The sequence below is a fragment of the Schistocerca americana genome, chromosome 2 (genome assembly GCF_021461395.2).
Source record: "Schistocerca americana isolate TAMUIC-IGC-003095 chromosome 2, iqSchAmer2.1, whole genome shotgun sequence".
In the NCBI taxonomy this organism is placed as follows: Eukaryota; Metazoa; Arthropoda; class Insecta; order Orthoptera; family Acrididae; genus Schistocerca; species Schistocerca americana.
Genome location: NC_060120.1, coordinates 384,120,131 through 384,142,786, shown reverse-complemented (window position 1 = coordinate 384,142,786; position 22,656 = coordinate 384,120,131). Strand labels below are relative to the sequence as shown.

Genomic DNA, 22,656 nt, shown 5'->3' with positions numbered 1-22,656 from the left:
TGAGGGTATGTATCTTTATTAATTTACGTCTTATCATTGGTGGTTACGGCTCATTCGTCAGTGGTACTGTTTATTTCAACAAAAAAAGAAAAAAAATACCCGTAGCCATATAGTGACAGAAACGAAAACATTAAAGAAGGAAAAGGCAAACGAAGTACAGGTCGACGTGGACTTCCATTTAAGACTTGGTGGGGTTCCAGAATGGACTGCATCGAAACACTTCAGCCGTGTGGTGCTTTGAAAACCGGTGCTGCTATATGAAAGCAATTTTCACAATCACTCAAAGCCCGTGTGGCGAGGTCTTAACACGTTTCATATAACACCCAGGGCAACTACGGCCGGATCGGTTCTCACTCCCTGCTGTTCGCGGCTGCTCGCTAGGTTTCGTTGGGGAGAATATTTTCTCGTCCATTTGTGCTCTTTTTCCTCGGCCCATGGAAATTCGAATAACTTGCGCGTCGGCAGAGCAGAATAAGCACCCGCCAGGGGAATACGGCCCTCCCGCCTCTCCGTTATTTACGCCTGTACCGCAGAGGGTGCTGCCTGCGGAAAGGCATGAAAGCGCCAGATCTCGCCTTCTGCCAGCCTCCACGCCAAGCCGCGCTCGCGTGAAATATACAGAAAGTCACGCCAAGTCTCGCGAGTTATTGATACCGAAACAGTTACAGCTTTATAGCGGTGGGAGGCAGCCACCGTTCTCTCCCTTGTGTCAATCGCCAGCGAAAAGTGAAAGGTAGAAGAACTGAAACGAGAGATTCATATCAGATTTATATCGCTTCTCACCGCGTAAATATCGAAATCGGCAAAAACAACATTAAGTTTAAACAGTTGTGCGTTTTTCATCATTATAAATTATCATTTTTATATATCTATGATGTGTTTTGGAGAACTGTACCTTCATCAGCAGGTGAATACATGTAATGTAAATCTGAGCCCCTACACGTTATCGATTACGCTAAGTTATGATCGAGCCGCCATTCGGTTGTTATGAAAAACATGAAATAATGCGGTGCGTATATAGTGAGATTCAGTTGCCCATGCCGAAGTTGTTTTATGCAAACCGCAGAGTTATATCTGGCCTTCAAAAACCACGCGCGATAGTTTCATATTCTCTAGATCGATACGCGCAACCTAATAGTCCTACAGAAAAAAAAATGAAAAGGACCTTTTGTAGGAAATTTAATGTAGTTAAATTTTGCAGTGGGATACGTAATATCTGAAGGCCACGGTTTTCCAGTTAATAAAGAGAAACTTGTAAAAGTCTTCAAACGCACTTCCACCCCACACTCATTCCTCACCAGTCAATATTTTTAATATGTTGTTCGTGGCACTCCATCCTACCAACGTACAAAAGTTTCCATCTATGCGAACTATTCCCGATATTCGAACTTTTTTTGGTCTCTATTGATTGGGCTATTCGTTAACATTATTAACTGAAACGTGCCAGGGAGGGCAATGAAAGAGAAACAACTTTTGAAAACCTTACGTGGAACCTATTTACGCTGACCATTCGATCTAAACGTAACGCTTACAAGCACAATAGACCTGACGAATACAACGATGTAAATGCTTACTTAATGCTGTTAAAACCCACAAAATTGTTAGTTAAGGTTACACAAATGTCAAAGTGCTCGAATAAGCCGCTGGTTTAATAAGGCCAGTGAATAAAGGGCAAAAAAGTCGAATGTGTGAACTAATTCTTACAATATTTTTACAGTGCTAGGAGAGAGTGTCATCGCAAAATATTAGAAATCCTGACCGGTGAATGTGAGAGGCGAGGTGCGTTTGAAGATCACTTTTATAAGTTTTTCTTGAGCAATTCGAAAACAGTTCCTAAATCGCTTCAGGCAAATTCCAGGATGGTTCCCCATTCTTCCCTAATTCGATGGGATCGATGACTTCGTTGTTTGGTTCCCTTCCCCGCATCAACCAACCATCGAAATCTTTGCTCTGCGGCTAAAACGTATCCCAGTACAAAATTTAACTACATTAAATTTTTTTACACAAAGGTCCTGTCCATTTCTTCTGCAGGATTAATAGTTCACACATAGCAACTGAGAGAATATAAAAACGGGCGGTTGGTTTTTGAAGGCTGAATATAATGTTACGGGTTGCATAAAACGACTTCGGTAGGGGTAGCTGAATCACCCCGTGTCCAACCGATGATCAGAGTAAGACGATGCAGGACAATCACAGAGTGAGACGGGTGCTGAGTAAGAATTAAATATCTGGAAGTACCTGTGGTCACCGATAGAGAGAGTGCCGTTGCGAGACTAGCCGTACCTCTGCGCAGACAGACAGATAGAGTGAACTCTGCGACTGGAGCGAGGCGGCCAATATCGTGAAGGGAGCCACAAGCCTGGATTGCAGTGCATGGCATTGTAAACCGTCTATTATGAACGACAGATATTGGGGCTGGTGATCGACTACGTTGCTTAAGCAAACTGTACGTTAACCTTTCCCTAAAAGTGAATTTAATGCACTCGGTTTAATAATAATTAAGACTAGCAGTAAGGCGAGGTGCTCCAAAATTCGGATCTCATGCACTAATACACCCCATTATTGTTGAGACCAGAGAGAGATGATACTAGAACTGATAAACTTCTGTTCTTTACGCCACACTTTTTCACATAGCGTCTTAGCAATATAGATATAATACGTGACCAACTTAATAGCTTACATCCCAATATGAAATTTACAAAAGTAATGAAAATTAACCGAAGTAAAACTTTTCTAGACCTCCAAATTTCAGATATCAACAGCCAACACAAATGTGGAATTTTCCGTAAGCCAGCCGCTACAGATTGCACAATAAATAACGATTCCTGCTGTCCAGTGTGCCATAACCGAGCCTATTTTATCTCTATGATACATATACTAATGAATCTGACTCTGGACGATGATGAAGTAAAAAGGGAACTTGTTATCTTGCAAAGAGTAGCTATTAACAACGGTTTCAGAGCGCAAAAGAGCATTGAACTATTTGAGCAGAAAGTTGAAAATGACCGTGTAGATATAACCGACGAAATGACAGTAGTATGAGAAAGTGCTAAGTACAAAAGGATTAAATTTGTCAAATTACTATGCTTAGGTGCGGTCTTGGATAAAACTGCGCAGCTATTCAAGGAAACCAACATAGGGGTCAGTTTTTAAACAGAAGAAAATCAGACACAGCTCTGGTAAAACCAACCAGTTTGCAAGATCAGGCTATAGAGCATAGAACGTGGCACATGCACAAAATGATGTAGCCGGCCGCGGTGGTCTAGCGGTTCTAGGCGCTCAGTCCGGAACCGCGCGACTGCTGCGGTCGCAGGTTCGAATCCTGCCTCGGGCATGGATGTGTGTGATGTCCTTAGGTTAGTTAGGTTTAAGTAGTTCTAAGTTCTAGGGGACTGATGACCGCAGATGTTAAGTCCCATAGTGCTCAGAGCCATTTGAACCACAAAATGATGTATTGGACAAGCTGGCCGGGCGCTCAGCGACAAGTTTAAAGTACGTAATACACACTCGAAGAGCAGTACCTCTACCTTCTGGAAACATTTAAGAGATGATAAAAATGGTGAGCAGTATAGATCAGCTCTTACAAGACTACTCGTACATACAGTGCCTGAAAGTAGAATCATGAACATTCTCGAACAGTTACAGCTACATTAAAAACCATCCTGACGACTTACATAATGCTCAGACTGATTTAAGAAGTAAAAGATCTTTAGACATTTTCCACTCTATTTTATGTGCAAATGACAGACAGTAACTAGGGAAAATTACCTTTCCCATCTGATGTGGGTTTATTATCCATATTTGTACAGAAATATTATCCATATTATCCATATTTGTACAGAAATATGCGTACGCTGATTTCATAGTATTTATGGTGCTTACGACGTTTTCATTTGGAAACATGGAAGAATCATATGCGCTACCACTTTTTACTTTCATCTTTACTTCATTTGTTTCTGGAATCTCTTAAGTGGTGTATTTTGCTAGCACTTCATAAATGCTATGTAACAAGTTTTATCAGAGCTCCGGACGTTTTTTTCTGATACTGTAAGTTTTATACATGATAAAGAGGGAGGATCAAGCTCACTTCCCACAGAATTTATTTTTGTAAATTACTTTTATCCTCTATACTTTACTTTATCCTGAAACTATATCTAGTCATATCTAATCTATTTTAGCAGTGCATCACATAATTGCATAATTATGTTTTTACACTTTTACCGTCCGACCCCGGTAGCTGAGTGGTCAGCGCGACGGACTGTCAATCCTAAGGCTCGGGTTCGATTCCTGGCTGGGTCGGAGATTTTCTCCGCTCAGAGACTGGGTGTTGTGTTGTCCTAATCATCATCATTTGATCCCCATCGACGCGCAAGTCGCCGCAGTGGCGTCAAATCGAAAGACTTGCACCCGGCGAACGGTCTACCGGCGGGAGGCCCACGTCACACGATTTTTTTTTACACTTTTATCGAAAGCATTTTAAACTCGTTGGATTTTATTATTGTATGCTTTTACATGTCTACATTTCCCACGTGAGGCCTTGGTGAGAAGACATCCTGTATTTACGAATTACGACCGTCATATGAGCGGTGGATGGGCTGTCAGCGGTACGCTTTTCCGCTTTTCAACCAAGTGAATTCAGCAGAAATGATAATGAGAAACAGAAACAAATTTTGAGGGTGTTTTGTTTTCTAAATGCTAGCGGACTTACCGCTGTGGTAACACCGGTTCAAGTTAGATCACCGAAGTAAGCGCTGTAGGGCTGGGCTAGCACTTGAATGGGTGACCGTCCGATCTGCCGAGCGCTGTTGGCAAGCGGGGTGCACTCAGCGCTTGTGAGGCAAACTGAGGAGCTACTTGATTGAGAATTAGCGGTTCCGTCTTGTAAACTGACATACGTCAGGGAGAGCGGTGTACTGATCACATGATCCTCGCCGCGCGGGATTAGACTAGCGGTCTAGGGTTAAAAAAAAAAAAAATGGCTAAAATGGCTCTGAGCACTATGGGATTTAACATCTGAGGTCATCAGTCCTCTAGACTTAGAACTACTTAAACCTAACTAACCTAAGGACATCACACACATCCATACCCAAGGCAGGATTCGAACCTGCCAGACAGAGGTCTAGGGCGCTGCAGTCATGGACTGTGCGGCTGGTCCCGGCGGAGGTTCGAGTCCTTCCCCGGGGATGGGTGTGTGTGTTTGTCCTTAGGATAATTTAGATTAAGTAGTGTGTAAGCTTAGGGACTGATGACCTTCGCAGTTAAGTCCCATAAAATTTCACACACATTTTTGAACATGTCCCTCCATATCCGCATCCAGTGACGCCTGTCGGCTGAAAATGACACGGTGGCCGGTCGTTACCGTTGGGCCTTCCAAGGCCTGTTCGAACGGAGTTTAGAGAGGAGAGTTTGTTTTTTAAATGAAAAACCAAAGTCGAACAGTTAAAAAATTAAAATACATACTTGTGAAAATATATCGCAGGAAGGTGGAATTCTTCCGATAAAAACACCGAAGCACTGCACTTTCACTTACAATCTGATGGACCTGCACTAGGGTGAAAAGTATTGCCGGAGGAGAGAATTTTTCTTAGTGCTGAGGGGTGTGGGTGGAAAGATAGGGATCTGTTACGTGGGAAATCTATGGAGGTAGGAGTTGTAATGGATGTGGGAAACACAGTCGGTGGGAAAGACAGAGTGTGAGGAGTAGTATGTTGTGTGGGTAGGGCAGTTGTTACAAGAGGATAGGCATGGGACTGGATGGAGGGGGGAAAAGGAAGAGGAGCCCTGATGTGGAGTAGGATAGTTGGGGAAGAGTTAAAGTGGTGAATGGGATAAACGTCAGGTCATATCTTATTGTTTGCGAGACGTAGATGGTTATGTTGCTTTGGGATAGGATATTGAGTGTGCGTAAATGTAGGGGCAGAGGGCTGCGTTTGTGAAAGAATGGCGTTTCATCTACCCACCCTTGGCCCGAAAGCCAATGATCGTGCCCTTTTGGATATCTGATAAGTCGCTCCTTTCCCTCATTAGGACGACTGAACTGTTTCCCGCATACACGCGACACGCTGTATTTACCCTCCACTACTGATTCTGCCACTTACCTTCTGAGAGTCGTTATTTCACGTTGACATTGTCCATAGGCGGTCGTCGCTTTAATATGACTGCACTGTTTATAAAATGTTCATATCCACATGTTTTTGCGATGGCGCATTTGTTCCCAAGTGTGACGTAGTGTAACTGTTTAAGATCCAAAAGCTTTTTGGGGGGAAGTAATTTTCTTCGAAATAAGCGGTCAGCTAGGCTGCAAATGAGCATTGCACACAGTTCGAAACAAATTTCTGTACTAGGGAAACAAACTATGTGGTTGAGTTCTTTTTGCGCGTCATGCTACTTACTATATATAAAGATATCAGCAAACCCTCAGAGGTTTCCAGACTCATACTTCTACACCATGTTACGCTGACTAGTCAACTCTGAAAATGCGTCCAGACTTTTCCTGCTTTCCTTGAAGACTTGTAGGAGTGGTTGTATCTCAAAAGCCAGCAGAGAGTGTGGTCCCGCTAGGGTGCATTCAAGAAATAACGGATTTCTCCAAGGACGTGGTCCGCGCGGGATTAGCCGAGCGGTCTCAGGTGCTGCAGTCTTCGACAGTACGGCTGGTCCCGGCGGAGGTTCGAGTCCTCCCTCGGGCATGGGTGTGTGTGTTTGTCCTTAGGATAATTTAGGTTAAGTAGTGTGTAAGCTTAGGGACTGATGACCTTAGCAGTTAAGTTCCATAAGATTTCACACACATTTGAACATTTGAAGGACGCGGCCACTGATCGTCGCATCTTGAGGAACCTCTTTGTGTGGCCAGGCTTCAGGCTTCTCCTTGGCGCCGTGTAGTGCTGAAAATCGGTACCACGTAACGGCATGCCACCTGAGGCATTCTTGGGACTGAAGCACCGAAGAGAGTGGCAATCTTCCCGTAGCCATATGACTGGACCAAATTCTTTTTAGGCCATTGAAAATTTGACTATAATAGCGATAATTTGCTTGGCTTATAATAACTGGCTTACGATGATTGGCTTATTACACTGGTGCCCAAAATTAAAGCAACAAACGGAAATTTTGCAAGGTTGTGTTTATTTTGCGTCGAAACAGTACAAACAGGTGATAGTAAAGTAGAAATATTGTAAAGAATTCAGAACGTGAACAATTGCAACATAACGGTAGACAAAAATGTTCATTTTTTCCAACTTAACGGATTTGGACACACATTCTGGCAACTAGTTAATGTGCTCAATATGGGATAACGGGCCTGATAGCGACGGTGCATGCTGTGAATGATGTCACCAGTCGCATGTTGAGGCAGTAACTCCCGTTCTTCCTGCTGAGCTGCTCGCAAATCTTGGAGAGTGGTAGGTGGATGCTGACGTGATGCAACCCGTCTCCCTGGCGCATACCAGACATGCTCTGTGACAGTGTTTTTCAACCTGTGGGTCACGACGCCCTGGGGGTTGCAGAGCCTTCTTCAGGGGGTCGCGGTCGCAGGAGAAAGCAGTTTCAGTATGACTGGTAACGTATGTTCCATGACGATCATCTCCTATGGTATAAATGTCACACGGAAGTGACAAAGTTTTGTGAAAGCACCTTGCGAATTCGCTCACGTTCAGATCTGCTACTTGTTTATAATAATAAATACGAATTTAATTTAAACCTGTTGAAGAGTTCAAATACGCAAACACTTGCAGCAGTGAGAGGCAACACGATGTCTATCGATCTCTTCCCACTTCTGCGGAATGGAACTAGGGTGGTCAGAGTCACTAAGTCTTGTACACCTAGTATTTATCTCACCCGCACGCCTCTACCGCGGCAAAGAATATAATTATATCTCTGCCTGCAGGGCACTGCGACCTCTTTTCACATTGCACTTGATTTCTCGATCAGCACAGTATCAACAGAAGGAAAACTGGAAACGTTGCCTTTGAAATCGCTGACATAATTTTACTATGGTTCTGGGGGGCGCCAAAATATTTTTACTTGGGAAGTGGTCGCGTATTCAAAAAGGTCGGAAAACACTGCTCTATGAGATAAAAATCGGGAGAGCGAGCAGGCCAAGCCATGCATGCAGTATCTTCCACTTCCAAGAAAACATCGATCACTCGTGCTCTATGAGAGCGAGTGTTATCGTCCATCGTTAGGAAGTCTGGGCCCACTGCACCTCGCAACAGCCGCACATGAGATCTCAAGATCTCTTCACGATATCTGTCAGCAGTTAAACCTTGCTGATTCACTCACACAATTTCATGCGGAGGTATTCGAGTGGTACAGTTGCCCCTGCCCACACCTTTAGGGACCTTCCTAGATATCGGTCTCTTTCCGCAATGCTTCGGTCCGGAAATTCTGTTCCACGTTTCCTCCATATGTGAATCCGCCGAGAGTCACTCACCAGACCAAATGGGGACTCGTCTCTGAAATGAACATTGACCAATTGATCGTCCAGATGATGTGTTGACGACTCCACTCTAGGCGTTCTCTTCTGTGAATACGCGTCAGAGGTACACATACAACAGTCTCCGACAGTAAAGTCCACTGTGTTGAAATCTTCTGTACACCGTTTGTCTCAATACAACACGTGCAGTGGATGCCGCGAGGTCAGATGCCAGTTGTCATGCAGTGGTGAAGCGGTAGTGTCGTGCCCTTGTAACCAATTAACGATCCTCTCTTTCTGATGTCACACATGGTCGGTCCTGCGCTTGTCTTTGAGATACAGTTTCAGTCTCTATAACTGTCGCCACATACGAAAAGCCACAGAACGATTCACATAAAGCCATCGGTCCACACCAATTTGCGACTGTCCTGCTTTCAGTCTTCCTACGGCCGTCCACAGCAGAGATTCTGGTAGGCGTCTTGTCTGTGCCATACTGCACCTTCTGTGACTGTGCACACATCGATTGTGGATGTGGGACTAGCTGGAAAACACTTGATAGGCGCTCTGGCGCCATCGTTGGTTTGGTTGTCCGTTGACCGGAATGCCATCTTCCGTGTAGAACAAGATTGTACGGACGTCTGTTGACAGTTTGTATGATTAAATCGTGAATTAGGCACAGAATGGGGTAAAAGCGGTTTGTTGCTTCAGTTTTGGACACCAGTGCTGTTCGAGAATTTCAGGAAAGAGTATCTCATCTACAGTTAATGAGATCGCTTATAGAACATTAGTGGGGCCAATACTTGTGTACTGCTCGATTGTTTATGAAAATGTTCGAGTAGTAAACCACAAATTACGATCATTCATGAAAACAGCAATTACCTACTACGACGGCGTTCATAGCAATTGCGTTTCAGTTACTTTAAATCATGGCTTATAGATTTGTGGTTGTTGCTTGTTGTGTCAAAGAAGTGATACAAAACGTAATGATGATGTACTTCAGTGGTGTTTACTAAACGTGTCACATTTCGCCACTGCAATTCGTATGCGTCATCTGAACTAGTAGATAGTTTAATGGTTGACAAAGTGGAGCTGTTTTTCCTTTTAGAGTGATAGGAGACATTAGTTGGAGCTGTTACGGAGAGAGAAGACAGCTGGAACAGGTACCTGTCATTTTTTGGACGTTTTGGTATGGAAGGTCGTTTACAGAGCGAAGGGAGATTAAATTTAGGTTGTGGTGGTCACGTTGTTGAAAGTTTTGTTTTTGTAGAGGCACGGTATTAATCAGAGGTTCACCATCCTGAAAATGCTGTCTAGGACTGCCAAGGACAGAAAAGGATACAACGCTTTTTGATGGCCGACGTCTGATGCTATATTCTCGAAGCGCCGCACCTTTATTACAGCTGTCTTTCTCTCTTCCAATAAGAGGGTAATACCATTTAGCTATAATGAAGATTTCAACAGGGCAACCACAAACGTGTGTGGTGTACACGGCTCGTCAAAGTGAACGTCTATAGAGAGGGGCCTTTATGTACAATGTACAGCAAGTGCAATATCTGATTAAAAGTATCCGGAATCTATTGTGAAGATTATATGGGCTGCGTCCAATTTCTGTTTTTGTGACAGCTTCAACTCCGCCGTGGTCAAAATTTCTAGTTGGTGGCCGCTTGTTCGAAGTGTAGAAAAATGTAAGGTAATGCAAATGAAAAGGAAAAACAACCCTGTACTTTTCGAATACAGCATTGCTGGTGTGCTGCTTGACAGAGTCACGATGATTAAATATCCAGGCGTAACGCTGCAATGCGACATAAACTGGAACGACTACTTCAGGTCGGTCAGTAGACGAGAAGGCGAATGGTAGACCGGTTTATATCGACAGTTTTAGGAAAGAGTATCTCACATACAGTTAATGAGATCGTGTGTAGAACACTAGTGTAACCAATCCTTGAGTACTGCTCGAGTGTTTGGGATCCCCACTAGGTCGGATGAAAGGAAAGTATCGAAGCAATTCGAAGGTGGGCTGCTGGATTTGTTCGATCAACGCACGAGTGTTACGAAGATGGTTTGTGAACTCAAGTGGGAATACCTGGAGGGAAGACGACTTTCTATTCGCGGAAAGCAACTGAGAAAATTTAGAGACTCGGCGTCTGAAGCTGACTGCAGGAGGATTCTACCACGCCAAAGTACATTTAGAGTAAGGACCACGAAGATACGAGAGATTAGGGCTCGTAAGGAGACATATACATCGTCGTTTTTCCGGCGGTCTACTTGTGAGTGGAGCACGAAAGGAACTGACTAATCCTGGTACAAAGTATCCACCACGCACCATACAGTGACTCGCGGAGTACGTAGATGTAGACACTTTCAGTGTCGTGTCTCAACGTCTGTGGGGAATGGCACCTCATTCTTCCTCAAGAGCCGAAACCAGAGAATGTAGTGCTGTTGGAACGAAGGGTCTGGAGCGGTCGAATTTCTGACTCGTATCAAAGGTTTCAAATCGGGACACAGGGTGGGCATTCCATTTGAGGAATGTTATTGTCCTCAGTTGATGAATTATGAGAGAATTCACTGTCGTGCTGATACAAACAGTTATTACCTCCGAACTGTTCCTCTGCTGTAGGCTGTACGCAGTGCTGCAATATGAGTTCATACCCTTCCACATTTAGCGTAGGAGACGCAGTAGGGGAATCACATCCTGACCATGAAAAACACCCCCATTTATAAAACTAACTCCTCCATACTTAACTGTTGACAATACGCATGATGGCATTAACGTTATCCATACCAAATCATTCCATAGGATTGCCATAGGGCTACAGTCGTTTCCAGCCATCGAATGTCCAGTGGCCTCGCTCTTTACACCTCCTCAAGAGACTCGTAACATTGACTACAGAAATATGTTACTTATAAAGAGCCGCCCTACCATTATACTCAATTCCTTTTAACTGACTACTCACAGTCATTGCTCTAGCTGGACTGCTTGTAGCATTTTGGAATTTACCAGTGATTCCTTCCTTTGATTTGATGCGATTTTTTACAAGAACCCTTCGCAATGCTCGACGGTTGCTGTCCGTCACTAAACCAGTTCTGCCTGGTCTTGCTTTAGCTGTGATGATCTCTTAGAGTTTCCGCTTCGCAAACACCTCATCGACATTCGACATGGGCAGCTCTAGAAGGGTTGAAACATCCCGAGCGGACTTTTACACAGGTGACATCCAACAGCGAGTAGACGTTTGAAGCCACTGATATCTCCGGAACGACCCATTCTGTTGTTATTGCTTCTCTACTGTCCACGTAATACTCCCCGCCTCTTTTTACAGTGATAATTCCTTCTTTCGTGGCATCTAGTGGTCAATTCTGCATTAAATAGGATTGTCGGGTTACTTTTGATCAGATAATGTAAACGGAAGTCTGTTCTCTTCACGGAATACTACTGGTGATATTTTAAACTTTCCAAATCACTACTTTAGACCATAGAGGAGTCATCATAAGTAGGTATGCTTCCGCAACCAACAGTTTCGTGCACGGAATGGCCAGCTAGATCTTCCGACCTCGGCGGGAAATAAGTGTTTTGGATGTTGCCGTTGATGTTGCACCTGTTGAAGCTAGTGTGGACTTTCGACTGTCCAATAGCGCATGTTATGAAAATTTACATTAGCAAAAATGGTGCAAATGGCTCTGAGCACTATGGGACTTAACATCTGAGGTCATCAGTCCCCTAGAACTTAGAGCTACTTAAACCTAACTAACTTAAGGATATCACACGTATCGATGACGAAGCAGGATTCGAAACTGCGACAGTAGCGGTCGCGCGGTTCCAGACTGAAGCGCCTAGAACCGCTCGGTCTCAGCGGCCGGCCTTTACATTAACGCGGTTAGTAACCGTTGCTTCATCAGTATAGGAGACGTTGGAAAAACGTGTGGTCACCTCTCAGTTGCGTAACAGATGATAGGAATGGAAATTCTGTAGATGCAGAATGAGAATGACACTCGTCTGCCTGATTCCACATTCGTTGGCAATATGCCTCGTACCACTGCGCGGATCCATTAAAGTCGTAGCCAGAATAGCTTGTTCGTGTTCTCTGTCAGTTGCAGTCTTCTTTCTTGTCCCCTCTCTGACGTCCAAGCAACCAATCCGCACTAGCGTCTTAATAATTCGTGCAATTGCCTGGTGCGTCGGACACTGGCGATCCGGATGGATAGCCCTATACCGCAGTACTGTTTTTATGGTATTTTTCTTGAATGCACCATATAAATGTAGTATGTCCAATTCCTCCTGATTGGTGTACCTGTCTGCTCGCAATGAATGTCGAAGCAGAATGGGCGACCTGCGGTGCAGACAAGTAAACAGGGAAATGCATTGACATTCTGACACAGCGTAGCCCGAGAGCTGTCCTTGGTGACGTTCGCATCGCTAATGCCGTTTCCAGGCTCTGTGTCTCAAATTTTACGACATTTCTCGAAGTGTTTTACGACAGGTTTCAATGTTAATATTAACAAATTCTGTGTCACTGTAACTGCCTTCTCAAGAGCTTTCGAATGCAGTTACAAAAAGTAAATGGTTCCATTTACAAAAACATACTTGCTTCAATATCTCCGTTGATATAAGCGGTAAAAACATTAACCAAACGAAACAATACGTGTCCCCGGCGCTTTAATATTTACCGAAAACCGCGTTTGCAAATGTGTACCCGTTCTCGAAATAAAATGTGTGTAACGTCTTACGTGACTCACCCTACATACGCCTCGACATAAATTTTATGCTGTCTGTACATCATTAAAAACTTTTCTGTATAGTAAATTCACTCACTTATGACGAAGAACTCATGGGAATTGTACAACGTTTGCGTGAAACTGCTGGGGTATAAAATCAGTACGCGGAACACTTTTTTAAGGTTGTGAGTATGTTGTTAATATTCCTAGGCATACTATGAATGATGTGTAATTTTTACAAGTGAACTTATATTTGCTGTATACTACTAAAGTATTGGATACATTTAAATTCTCTTTAAATTTGTAGTGAAACGCTTTACTCCCCTCAATAGCAATCGATACTTACGATATTGTCAATTTAGCATATATTATATCGTCACCGATGCCGTAGCCGTCGAAAAAAAAAAGTATCGACACCCTCGCATGGCAATAATATAACAACGTCGCTAACCACATGCACCCTCCTCTACAAATAATAAAAAGACGACCGGTGTATAGATGTACTTATTGAGAGGCAACAGGAAACTGACAAATTCACTGGATATTAAATGTTATAAATTCTAAAATAAACTGCTTTGGGTAAGTTTTATCACAATCTACACAATACTATAATCATATCGTAATTTTTGTGATTGGGTTGTGAAAACCAGACTGTTACAATCAAAACTTGAAGTCGAGATAGATGATGTATCATTGCAAACGCTATCAGTACAACACATCAAAGTTTTTGATGCAATTTTAACATTATGGAAAAAATCTGAGTTTGCTGGACTGCATGATCTGACTGATGGTAACAGGTACGATAACTGGCTCCGCCATTACTGGAACCGTGGCTCGATTTGTGGGTGACTGACCTTGACCTTGGCGGGCACGGAGACGGAGGGCAGGCTGGTGGCGTTGGTGGTGGTGGAGTTGGCGGGCGGGTACCACAGGCGGCACCACACGCGCTCCGGGCCGCGCGTCTTGGTGGCGCCGATGACGCGCACCACTCGCTCGTCCCGCGCGTCGTAGAACGCCGAGAACACGAAGAACTTGTACCTGCCAGGCAAACAGACACAAACACTCAATCACTGGTGCTCTGCTTCCTTGCCAAAGTTGCAGATCACTCGGTAATTTCTGTGTACCCTTGAGATAGCAAGCCTCCAATGAACTATAACTTTCTTGTTATCAATAAGCAGTAGCTTAAAACCTTAAGTCTGGACTCTGCAGGTTGTTGGACTAATATAACAGTCATACTTCACGTTCTTAAATGAGTTTATGCTTACAATGTGGTTTAATACAGGACGTATAAAATAATGGAATATAGGAAAATCATTCGAACATTCAGTGAGTCAAGTGAAGCCGAAGTATAGGCAATTCAGTTTCTTTAGTAAATCATAGAAAATCATAATACAAGATCACTATCATATCAGCACTCGTCTTTATTGCTTATTCTACTCACAAACTGTTGTTGTTGTGGTCTTCAGTCCAAAGACTGGCTTGATGTTTGATGCAGCTCTCCATGCTACTCTATCCTGTGCAAGCCTCTTCATCTCCGAGTAACTAGTGCAACCTACGTCCTTCTGAATCTGCTTAGTGTATTCATCTAGTAGCATCCCTCAATGATTTTTACCCTACATGCTTCCCTCCAACACTAAATTGGTGATCCCTTGATAAGTCAGAACGTGTCCTACCAACCGATTCCTTCCTCTAGACAAGTTGTGCCACAAATTTCTCTTTTCGCCAGTTCCTTTCAGTAACTCCTCATTAATTATATCATCTACCCATCTTATCTTCAGAAGATTTTTGTAACACCACATTTCAAAAGCTTGGATTCTCTTCTTTTCTGCACGGTTTATCGTCCAAGCTTCACTTCCATACATGGTTGGCTGGTTGACTGATTTGGGGAAAGGGAACCAAACAACGAGGTCATCGATCCCATCGGATTAGGGAACGATGAGGGGGGATGTCAACCGTGACCTTTCAAAGGAACCATCCCAGAATTTTCCTGAACCGATTTAGGGAAATCACGGGGAACCTAAATCAGGATGGCCGGACGCCGGTTTAAACCGTCGTCCTCGCGAATGCGAGTCCAGTGTGCTAGTCACTGCGCCACCTCGCTCGGTTTCCATACATGGCTACACTCCATACAAATAATTTCAGAAAAGACATCCCGACACTTAAATGCATACTCGATGTTAACAAATTTCTCTTCTTCAGAAACCCTTTCCTTGCCATTGCCCGTCAGCATTTTATATTCTCTCTACTTCGACTATCATAATCTGTTTTGCTGCCCAAATATCAAAACTCATTTACTACTTTAAGTGTCTCATTTCCTAGCCCAATTCCCTCGGCATCACCTGATTTAATTCGAATACATTCCATTATCCTCGTTTTGTTTTTGTTGATGTTCATCTTATATCCTCCTTTCAAGACACTGTCCATTCCGTTCAACTACTGTTCCAAGTCCTTTGCTACCTCTGACGGAATTACAATGTGATCGGCAGATCTAAAAGTTTCCATTTCTTCTATCTGGTTTTTAATTCCACTCCATATTTTTCTTTTGTTTCCTTTATTGCTTACTCAATATACAGTTTGAACAACATGAAAGATAGGCTGCAGCCCTGTGCAACCCCTCTCTCAACCGGTGCTTCCCCTTCGTGCCCCTCGACTGTCATCTGGTCTCTCTAGAAATCGTAAATACCCTTTTGCTCTCTGTATTTTATCCCTGACATTTTCAGAATATGAGAGAGAGTGTTCCAATCAACATTATCAAAAGCCTTCTCTAGGTCTACAAATGCTATAAACTTAGGTTTGCCTTTCCTTAACCTATCTTCAATGATAACTCGTAGGATACTTATTGCCTCGTGTGTTCCTACATTTGTATGTAGATTTAATTTCAGCTTACGTCATCCTCAAAAGTCACAGTAAAAGGATATTGATAGAAAGTAACTCGTAGTGGAAGTGTTCGCACTTAGGAATATTTGCACTGTATATCGATGTCCTTTTAATGTGATTTACAATGATGGCTTAAGCCAAAATACATTAGAGCTGTACAGTTTATGAGCGTAAAAAACGTCGAAATCACGACTTTATATCAGTTTAATTTCCACTGTTTCAAGGTTTCGTAACATATTGTTGCATGTTTAGAAGAATGTTGATAACCCTATTACCAGTTAATGATCTGTTAGAATTTTCACTTAGTCAGTACTCACTTTCTTTTTCACTGTTTAGATTTTTGGTGTACCACTCGGTGTTACGTGAGAAGCTATTTCTCGTACGTTTTTTGATGTGCCTCCTAGTTATAAGTATTAATGGAATGCATATGACATTTATGAATTTTGTTTATTGTAATGGAACAAGATTTTTGCTGATGGTACACTAAGTAGCATATAGCTACCTATCTTTCATGCCATCGGAAAGACAGTGATGAACTTAGTTGCAGTAAGCGAGTAGCTTGCTGGTACTGTATCTAATACGAGCTCTTATACACTCCGTAAACCACCTTACGTTGCGTGGCGTATTTGTATGGACAGACAGTACGCGCTTCAGTCTTGATCGTTACTTGTGCTCTTGGTGCTGCTCGGTACCGCGGCAGGGAAAAACTCATGAGCGAGAAGACTCGAACATACTCACCGAGTGCGGTGTCAGCACATTGGAGTCGCATTCAGGACGACGACGGTTCAAACCCGCTTCCGATCATCTAGATTTAGAGTTCCGGTGACTTCCCGAAATCTCTCCAGGTAAATGCCGGAACGGTTCCTTTGAAAGTGCGCGTCTGATTCCCCTCTTAATCCTTTATACAATCCGAGCTTGTGCTCCGTCCCTAATGACCTCGATGTCAACCCACCCTTCCTTTTTTTCCTATGAACCTGCTCTTGAAGGAAGGGGAAGCGCCCAGGTGTGATAATGAATGGCTTGCAACGCAAACTGAATGCATTTCAAATACAAATTTAACGAATACATTATTTCGACGTCGTAAGAAGCATCTACGAGTAAGCGCCCTTACTCTTGGAAATCTTGCCGCGCGAGCCACTTGCAGATATGAAAGAATAAAACACAATATTTTGAGACGATGTGAAAATCTGACAGAACTCACGTCGCTCCCAACTCACTAGTTTACTCCACGGAAAACATTTTCCGTGACCGAGTTGCGAATCACAAAATGCGCCAGAAAAGAGGCTAATAATCTCACGACTGTTTGTGAAATGCTTAGCACGAGGAAGGTCATAATAGCATCGGTGTGTATGTAGAGCCACATATCTACCTCAACATGTCTCTGTAAACAATGTTTCTAGACTTCTTGTTCTATGTGTATATGTAGGGAAAGCTGAGTATCTCGTGTTACGCGGGAACGTATTTATTCCAGTATTCTACTGGTTTATTTCCTCTTTCTCCCTCTCTCCGTCCATTTCCACTTTCACCATCTGTGTCCATCACTTCGATTCCCTCTCTCTATCCATCTCCTCCACCACTCACTCTCTATTGATCTCCTCCTGACCCTCTCTCTGCCCATATTCTTGTCACTCTCTCATTGCCCAACTGCCCCTCCTCCTTCACTCTAACAACCTCCTCCACCGTCACTCTGTGTCCATCTCCTCCTTGCTCTGTCCATCTCCTCCTCTTTCCTTGCTCTGTCCATCTCCTCCTCTCCTCTCCTCGCGTCCATCTCCTACTCATCCCTTTCTCTGTCCATTTCCAACGCCACCTCACTCTGTCCATCTCTTCCTCCTCTTTTCTCTGCCCATCTGCTTCTCCCCCTCTCTCTATCCATCTCCTCCTTCCCCCTCCCTGTCTATCCGCCTCCTCCTCCCGTCTTCTCATGCCACGTTATAGCCCGCACTACATTAGGAAGCTGGTTGTTCCTACCCTCACAGTATTTCTTTCCAGATCGTAACTAATGTCTTTACTCAATTCGTTCCACGGGTTTAGGATGAGCTTTTCCCCGTGAACCTGCCCGCATATACACACGTCAGATTTATTTTTCATATATTCAACATACGTCACACATATTTCTTCACATACGTCATCTGTATCTTTGACGATTTCACCCAGCACTTTCATTTTCACGCAGATCAAAGTTTACGTCTTATTTCGCGAAATATGTGTTGTACAATAACATAATTTTGCAGGTGCATCTTATGGTATATGTAGCTACCTCCTGCTAAATGTGTTGTGAAAAGAGTTAGTACTAAAGAAGTAATGAATTAAAATGTTATGCATGATGTGGCAGTTTTTCATGAGTCTTAGTGATAACCACTTCATATCTCCTGAACAACGTGTCGTACAGTGATACATTTTTGTAGGTGCATTCAGCTACTTGTAAGGACATTGTCAGCAAAATTTGTTGCGAATAGAGTTTTCAGTAAAGAAGTAATAAATTTAAAGTCATACGTGGTGCGGCAGTTTGTCATGCATCTCCCTTTTTATGGCGTCATATATGCGGAACTACGTGTCATACAATGACAATTTTGCTGACACATTCAGTACTATATTTAAGCAATATCTGCAAAACATGTCGCGAACACCGTTAAGTAATAAAGAAGGAGTAAATTAAGACATAAATCTTCATGCGGAATTTATACTGCATATACAACGAAAATGTAGAAAGCGATAAATTTATTCCCTTTGTTGCAAGTCAGTAACTGCTCTCATTCTGTGTATTGTGTATTGTGCGCTACACTACTTTCTCACTCCCACCAAAACCCCTTTGGAAAGTATACTTACCTATGATATCCTATGTATTAATTCAGGGTATACGCTATCTCCATACCAAATTTCATCCAGATCCAAACATTCGTTTCAGCGTAAGGGTGTAAAACACACGCACACGCACACACACACACACACACACACACACACACACACACACACACACACACACACACCATGACAAACTCTCGCATGTATAATATGCATTAGATTACATTAGTGCTCGCTGACTGTTCCTAAATCGCTAAATGTAATTTTTAAAAAAAATGTATTAAAAATGATTTCTTCTTTTCATTGCAGCCTCCTATCCTATTCTCTTGTCACTTCAAAATAAGAAACTTCTTCGAAACTAGACGGCAAGAGAACGGAAAAGACGATAATAATGTGCTGATTATTTCAGTAGCGCTTCCAAAGTGAAACTTGATGAATAATAAGAAATGTTATTCATTAAGTTTCAACCTCCATTCTACCTTTTTTCTTAACATTACAGTTATCGATATTCCGCAGCCTTTGTAATTGGGCATTTTAGCATCATATGCAACCAAGACAACTTTAAGACGATGATTGAAAAAAATTAATTAGTTTCCAAAACCTTAGTATTTTACTTTCCAGAAACAAGAGGTGTGAAAATAAATTTCGACACTCTCGTGTCAAATTGTTGTAACACTGAACAATAAAAGCTTCAAGAGAATCTTGTATCAATGTTTTGGGCGCCTGTTCATCTAACAATAAATGAAGTAAATTCCTAATAAAATTAAACAGCTACAATGATATTGAATGACAGAACACAAATGCAGATCTAGACAGGCCTGCATGTTGCGGTGTTGTGACTGCACTACGTCGGATCTCTATGCGTTCGAACGTGGGCTCCCATGGCGAGCACTTTCGTAAACAAGGGAGATGAAGTGTGGTAATTCGAGAGGCAGCGTATCGTATATTTATAACGATATATATTTTTAACTGTAAACCACATCGTTATATTAACTCCTCACTCGTACGGTTTGTCACTGGATTTGAGTGACCATCTCAGTGATGCTTTCGCGTTTGCTAGATATATATAACTGACGAAAGGAGAAAATATAAGAATGCAGTAAAGGAAACAGTAGAGACGTCAAAAAATGAGAAAGACAGGAAGTGCAAAATGGCTAAGCAGGAATGGTTAGAGGATAAATGCAAGGATGTAGAAGCATGCGTGATTAGGAGAAAGACAGGTGCAGCTTATACGAAAATCAAAATCTTTGGAGAGAAGCAGCTGTACGTGCCGAGTGCTTGGCTGCCGACTCTGCCACAGCCACTGTCTATGCATTGAGATAGCTTCGCCATCTCCCCCCGAAAGGAAGCGGAATGCAGTGTGTGGTTGGTGCCTGATGACCCAGTACACGCGCCACACAGCATTGCGCTGCGGGTTGCCGTCCCGCCAGGCGTCTGCAGTGTGACATCCGTTGCGGTAACCACGGCGCCACGATCGTCGGACACAGGCGGCAGTATCAAGCATTCGCGAAGCCACGTGACGCCGGCTACCTCCTGGTATCAACACACCGGCCACTTCCTGGTATCCACATGCAGGCCAGCCATTATAGGAGTGCCGCCTAATGCCGAATCCGAAGACGAGACTGAAACCGACCATGAATCCGAGTGACACAGACGAGTCTCCAACACTGGGCACCAGGGCCAGCACTACGGAGTGCTACCACAGACTGTGACTGCGACTGGTCCCGATCTTTCAGAGTAAGCTATGGTGACAGACTGTGTGCTCTCTCACACCTTCGTCGAACTGTATTCAAAGAGCGACAATTCTTCTCATAGATCTGGTCGATCTCTTCCTGTTTTCTGTTTTATGTCGTTTATGTTTTCTTGTAAAAAAATCTTTCATTGTTAAATGCTGCTTTTTTTTTGTTTGCCTGTACCATGTCACAATGGAATACATTGGCATGAACATCAATGGCTCAGATGGTAAGTCAGCAGTGAGTACAGAAGGGGAAGAACTGAAGAGTAGAAGGAATATATACAAGAGCTGTACAAGGGAAACGAACTTGAAGAAAATATTATAAAAACGGAAGAGGAGGTAAATGAATATGCCATCAGAGATATTACACTGCGAGAAGAAATTGACAGAGCACTGAAGGATCTAAGTCGGAACAAGTTCCCTGAAGTAGACGACATTTCCTCAGAATTATTGAGATCCTTGGAAGAGGCAACAGTGTCAAAATTATTCGACCTGGTATGCAGGATATATGAAGGGCTTATTTCAGTAGTGGTACAAGTCCATTTTTGTTCATTCTGAGATAAAGAGTCCTAAAGTTAAATGAGCACTGAAAAATCTGCAGTTGAGATACCAGAAATATTCAAGCATATGGCTTATTTCTAGAGATGAACGTTTCTTTCTGTTTGTTTGGACCATTAATGTCAGAAGCATTATAGACAGAAAAGTGGAGGTAATGCACTTGTACCACTATTGAAATAAGCCCTTCATATGAGACGTGCGAAATATCCTCAGACGTCAAGAAGATCGTAATAATTTCACTTTCAAAAAGGGTAGGAGCTCACAGGGGTGAATATTATCGAATTGCCAATTTAATACGCCATGGTTGCAAAATACTGACACGAATTATTTACAGAAGAATGGAGAAACTGGTGTAGGTCGATCTTGTAAGGAAATCCGAGACAATCCTGACTGATCTTAAAAGATAGCTCATGGAAAGCTAAACCTACATTTACAGCATTTTTGGATTTCATGAGACCTCTTGACAATATTTATTGGATTACACTCTTTGAAATTTTGAAGGAAGTATGGATAAAATAAAGGGAATGAATATTATACACAACCTGCACAGAAACTGGTAAGTAGTTACAAGTACTGAAGCGCGTGGAAAGGAAGCAGTAATTGAGAAGAGAGTGAGACAAGCTTGTAGCCTATCCCCAGTGTCATTCAAACTGTACATTAAGCAAGCAGTAAACAAAACGAAGAGAAATTTGGAAAGGAAATTACAGTTCAGGGAGAAGAAAAACTTTGAGGTTTGCCTATGACATTGCAATTCTATCAGAGACAGCAAAGAGTTTGGAAGATCGGTTGAATGGAATGGACAGAGTCTTGAAAAGAGGTTATAAGATCAACATCAACAAAAAAGACCACAGTAATAGAATGTAGACCAATTAAAACAGGTGACGCTGATACATTATGTAAACGGCCTCTCATTTCCGTCAATGTTAGGGATATATTTCAGTAGTTCTTTCTTTCATAATAATTTTTAATTAATGTCATTTGAAATAATTAAGTAGAAATTTTAATTAAAAGGAAGTAAAATGACTAAGAACAAAGTTATTAACTAACAGATCTGTAATACCAAATAATGTTCAAATGTATGTGAAATCTTATGGGACTTAACTGCTAAGGTCATCATTCCCTAAGCTTAGACACTACTTAACCTAAATTATCCTACGGACAAACACACACACGCCCATGCCCGAGGGAAGACTCGAACCTCCGCCGGGACCAGCCGCACAGTCCATGACTCCATCGCCTAGACCGCTCGGCTAATCCCGCGCAGCAAAGCTGTAATACCATAGTTCGTTTTGGCCTATATATACAACCATCACTGTTAAATTTTACTATTCCGATTACTGTTCTTGTTTCCATCCAGATTCCTGTTCTGTGATTACTTTTATTCTGTTGTTGCAGTTGCTTCTATTGCGTGTCGCGTTAAAGTACTGAAAATATAACAAGTTATTTTAAAAAGTGTAGCGATCATTTTACGGAAGTAAATGTCAAGTCGGCATAATTTTCGTCATCCAAAGACAGAGACTTCAGTTTATTTAAAGAGAGAGAAAGGGAGATTATTTACTAA

The 22,656-nt window shown here is 42.6% G+C and overlaps 1 protein-coding gene across 1 annotated transcript in view; it reads right to left on the bottom strand.

Moving 5' to 3' along the window:
- Positions 1 to 22,656, bottom strand: part of LOC124594041 — a 113,837-nt gene that overhangs the window by 81,400 nt on the left and 9,781 nt on the right. Inside the window, exon 2 of the mRNA XM_047132392.1 lies at positions 13,975 to 14,158. Coding sequence (XP_046988348.1) covers positions 13,975 to 14,158 — 184 coding nt within the window. The remainder of the gene's footprint in view (positions 1 to 13,974; positions 14,159 to 22,656) is intronic.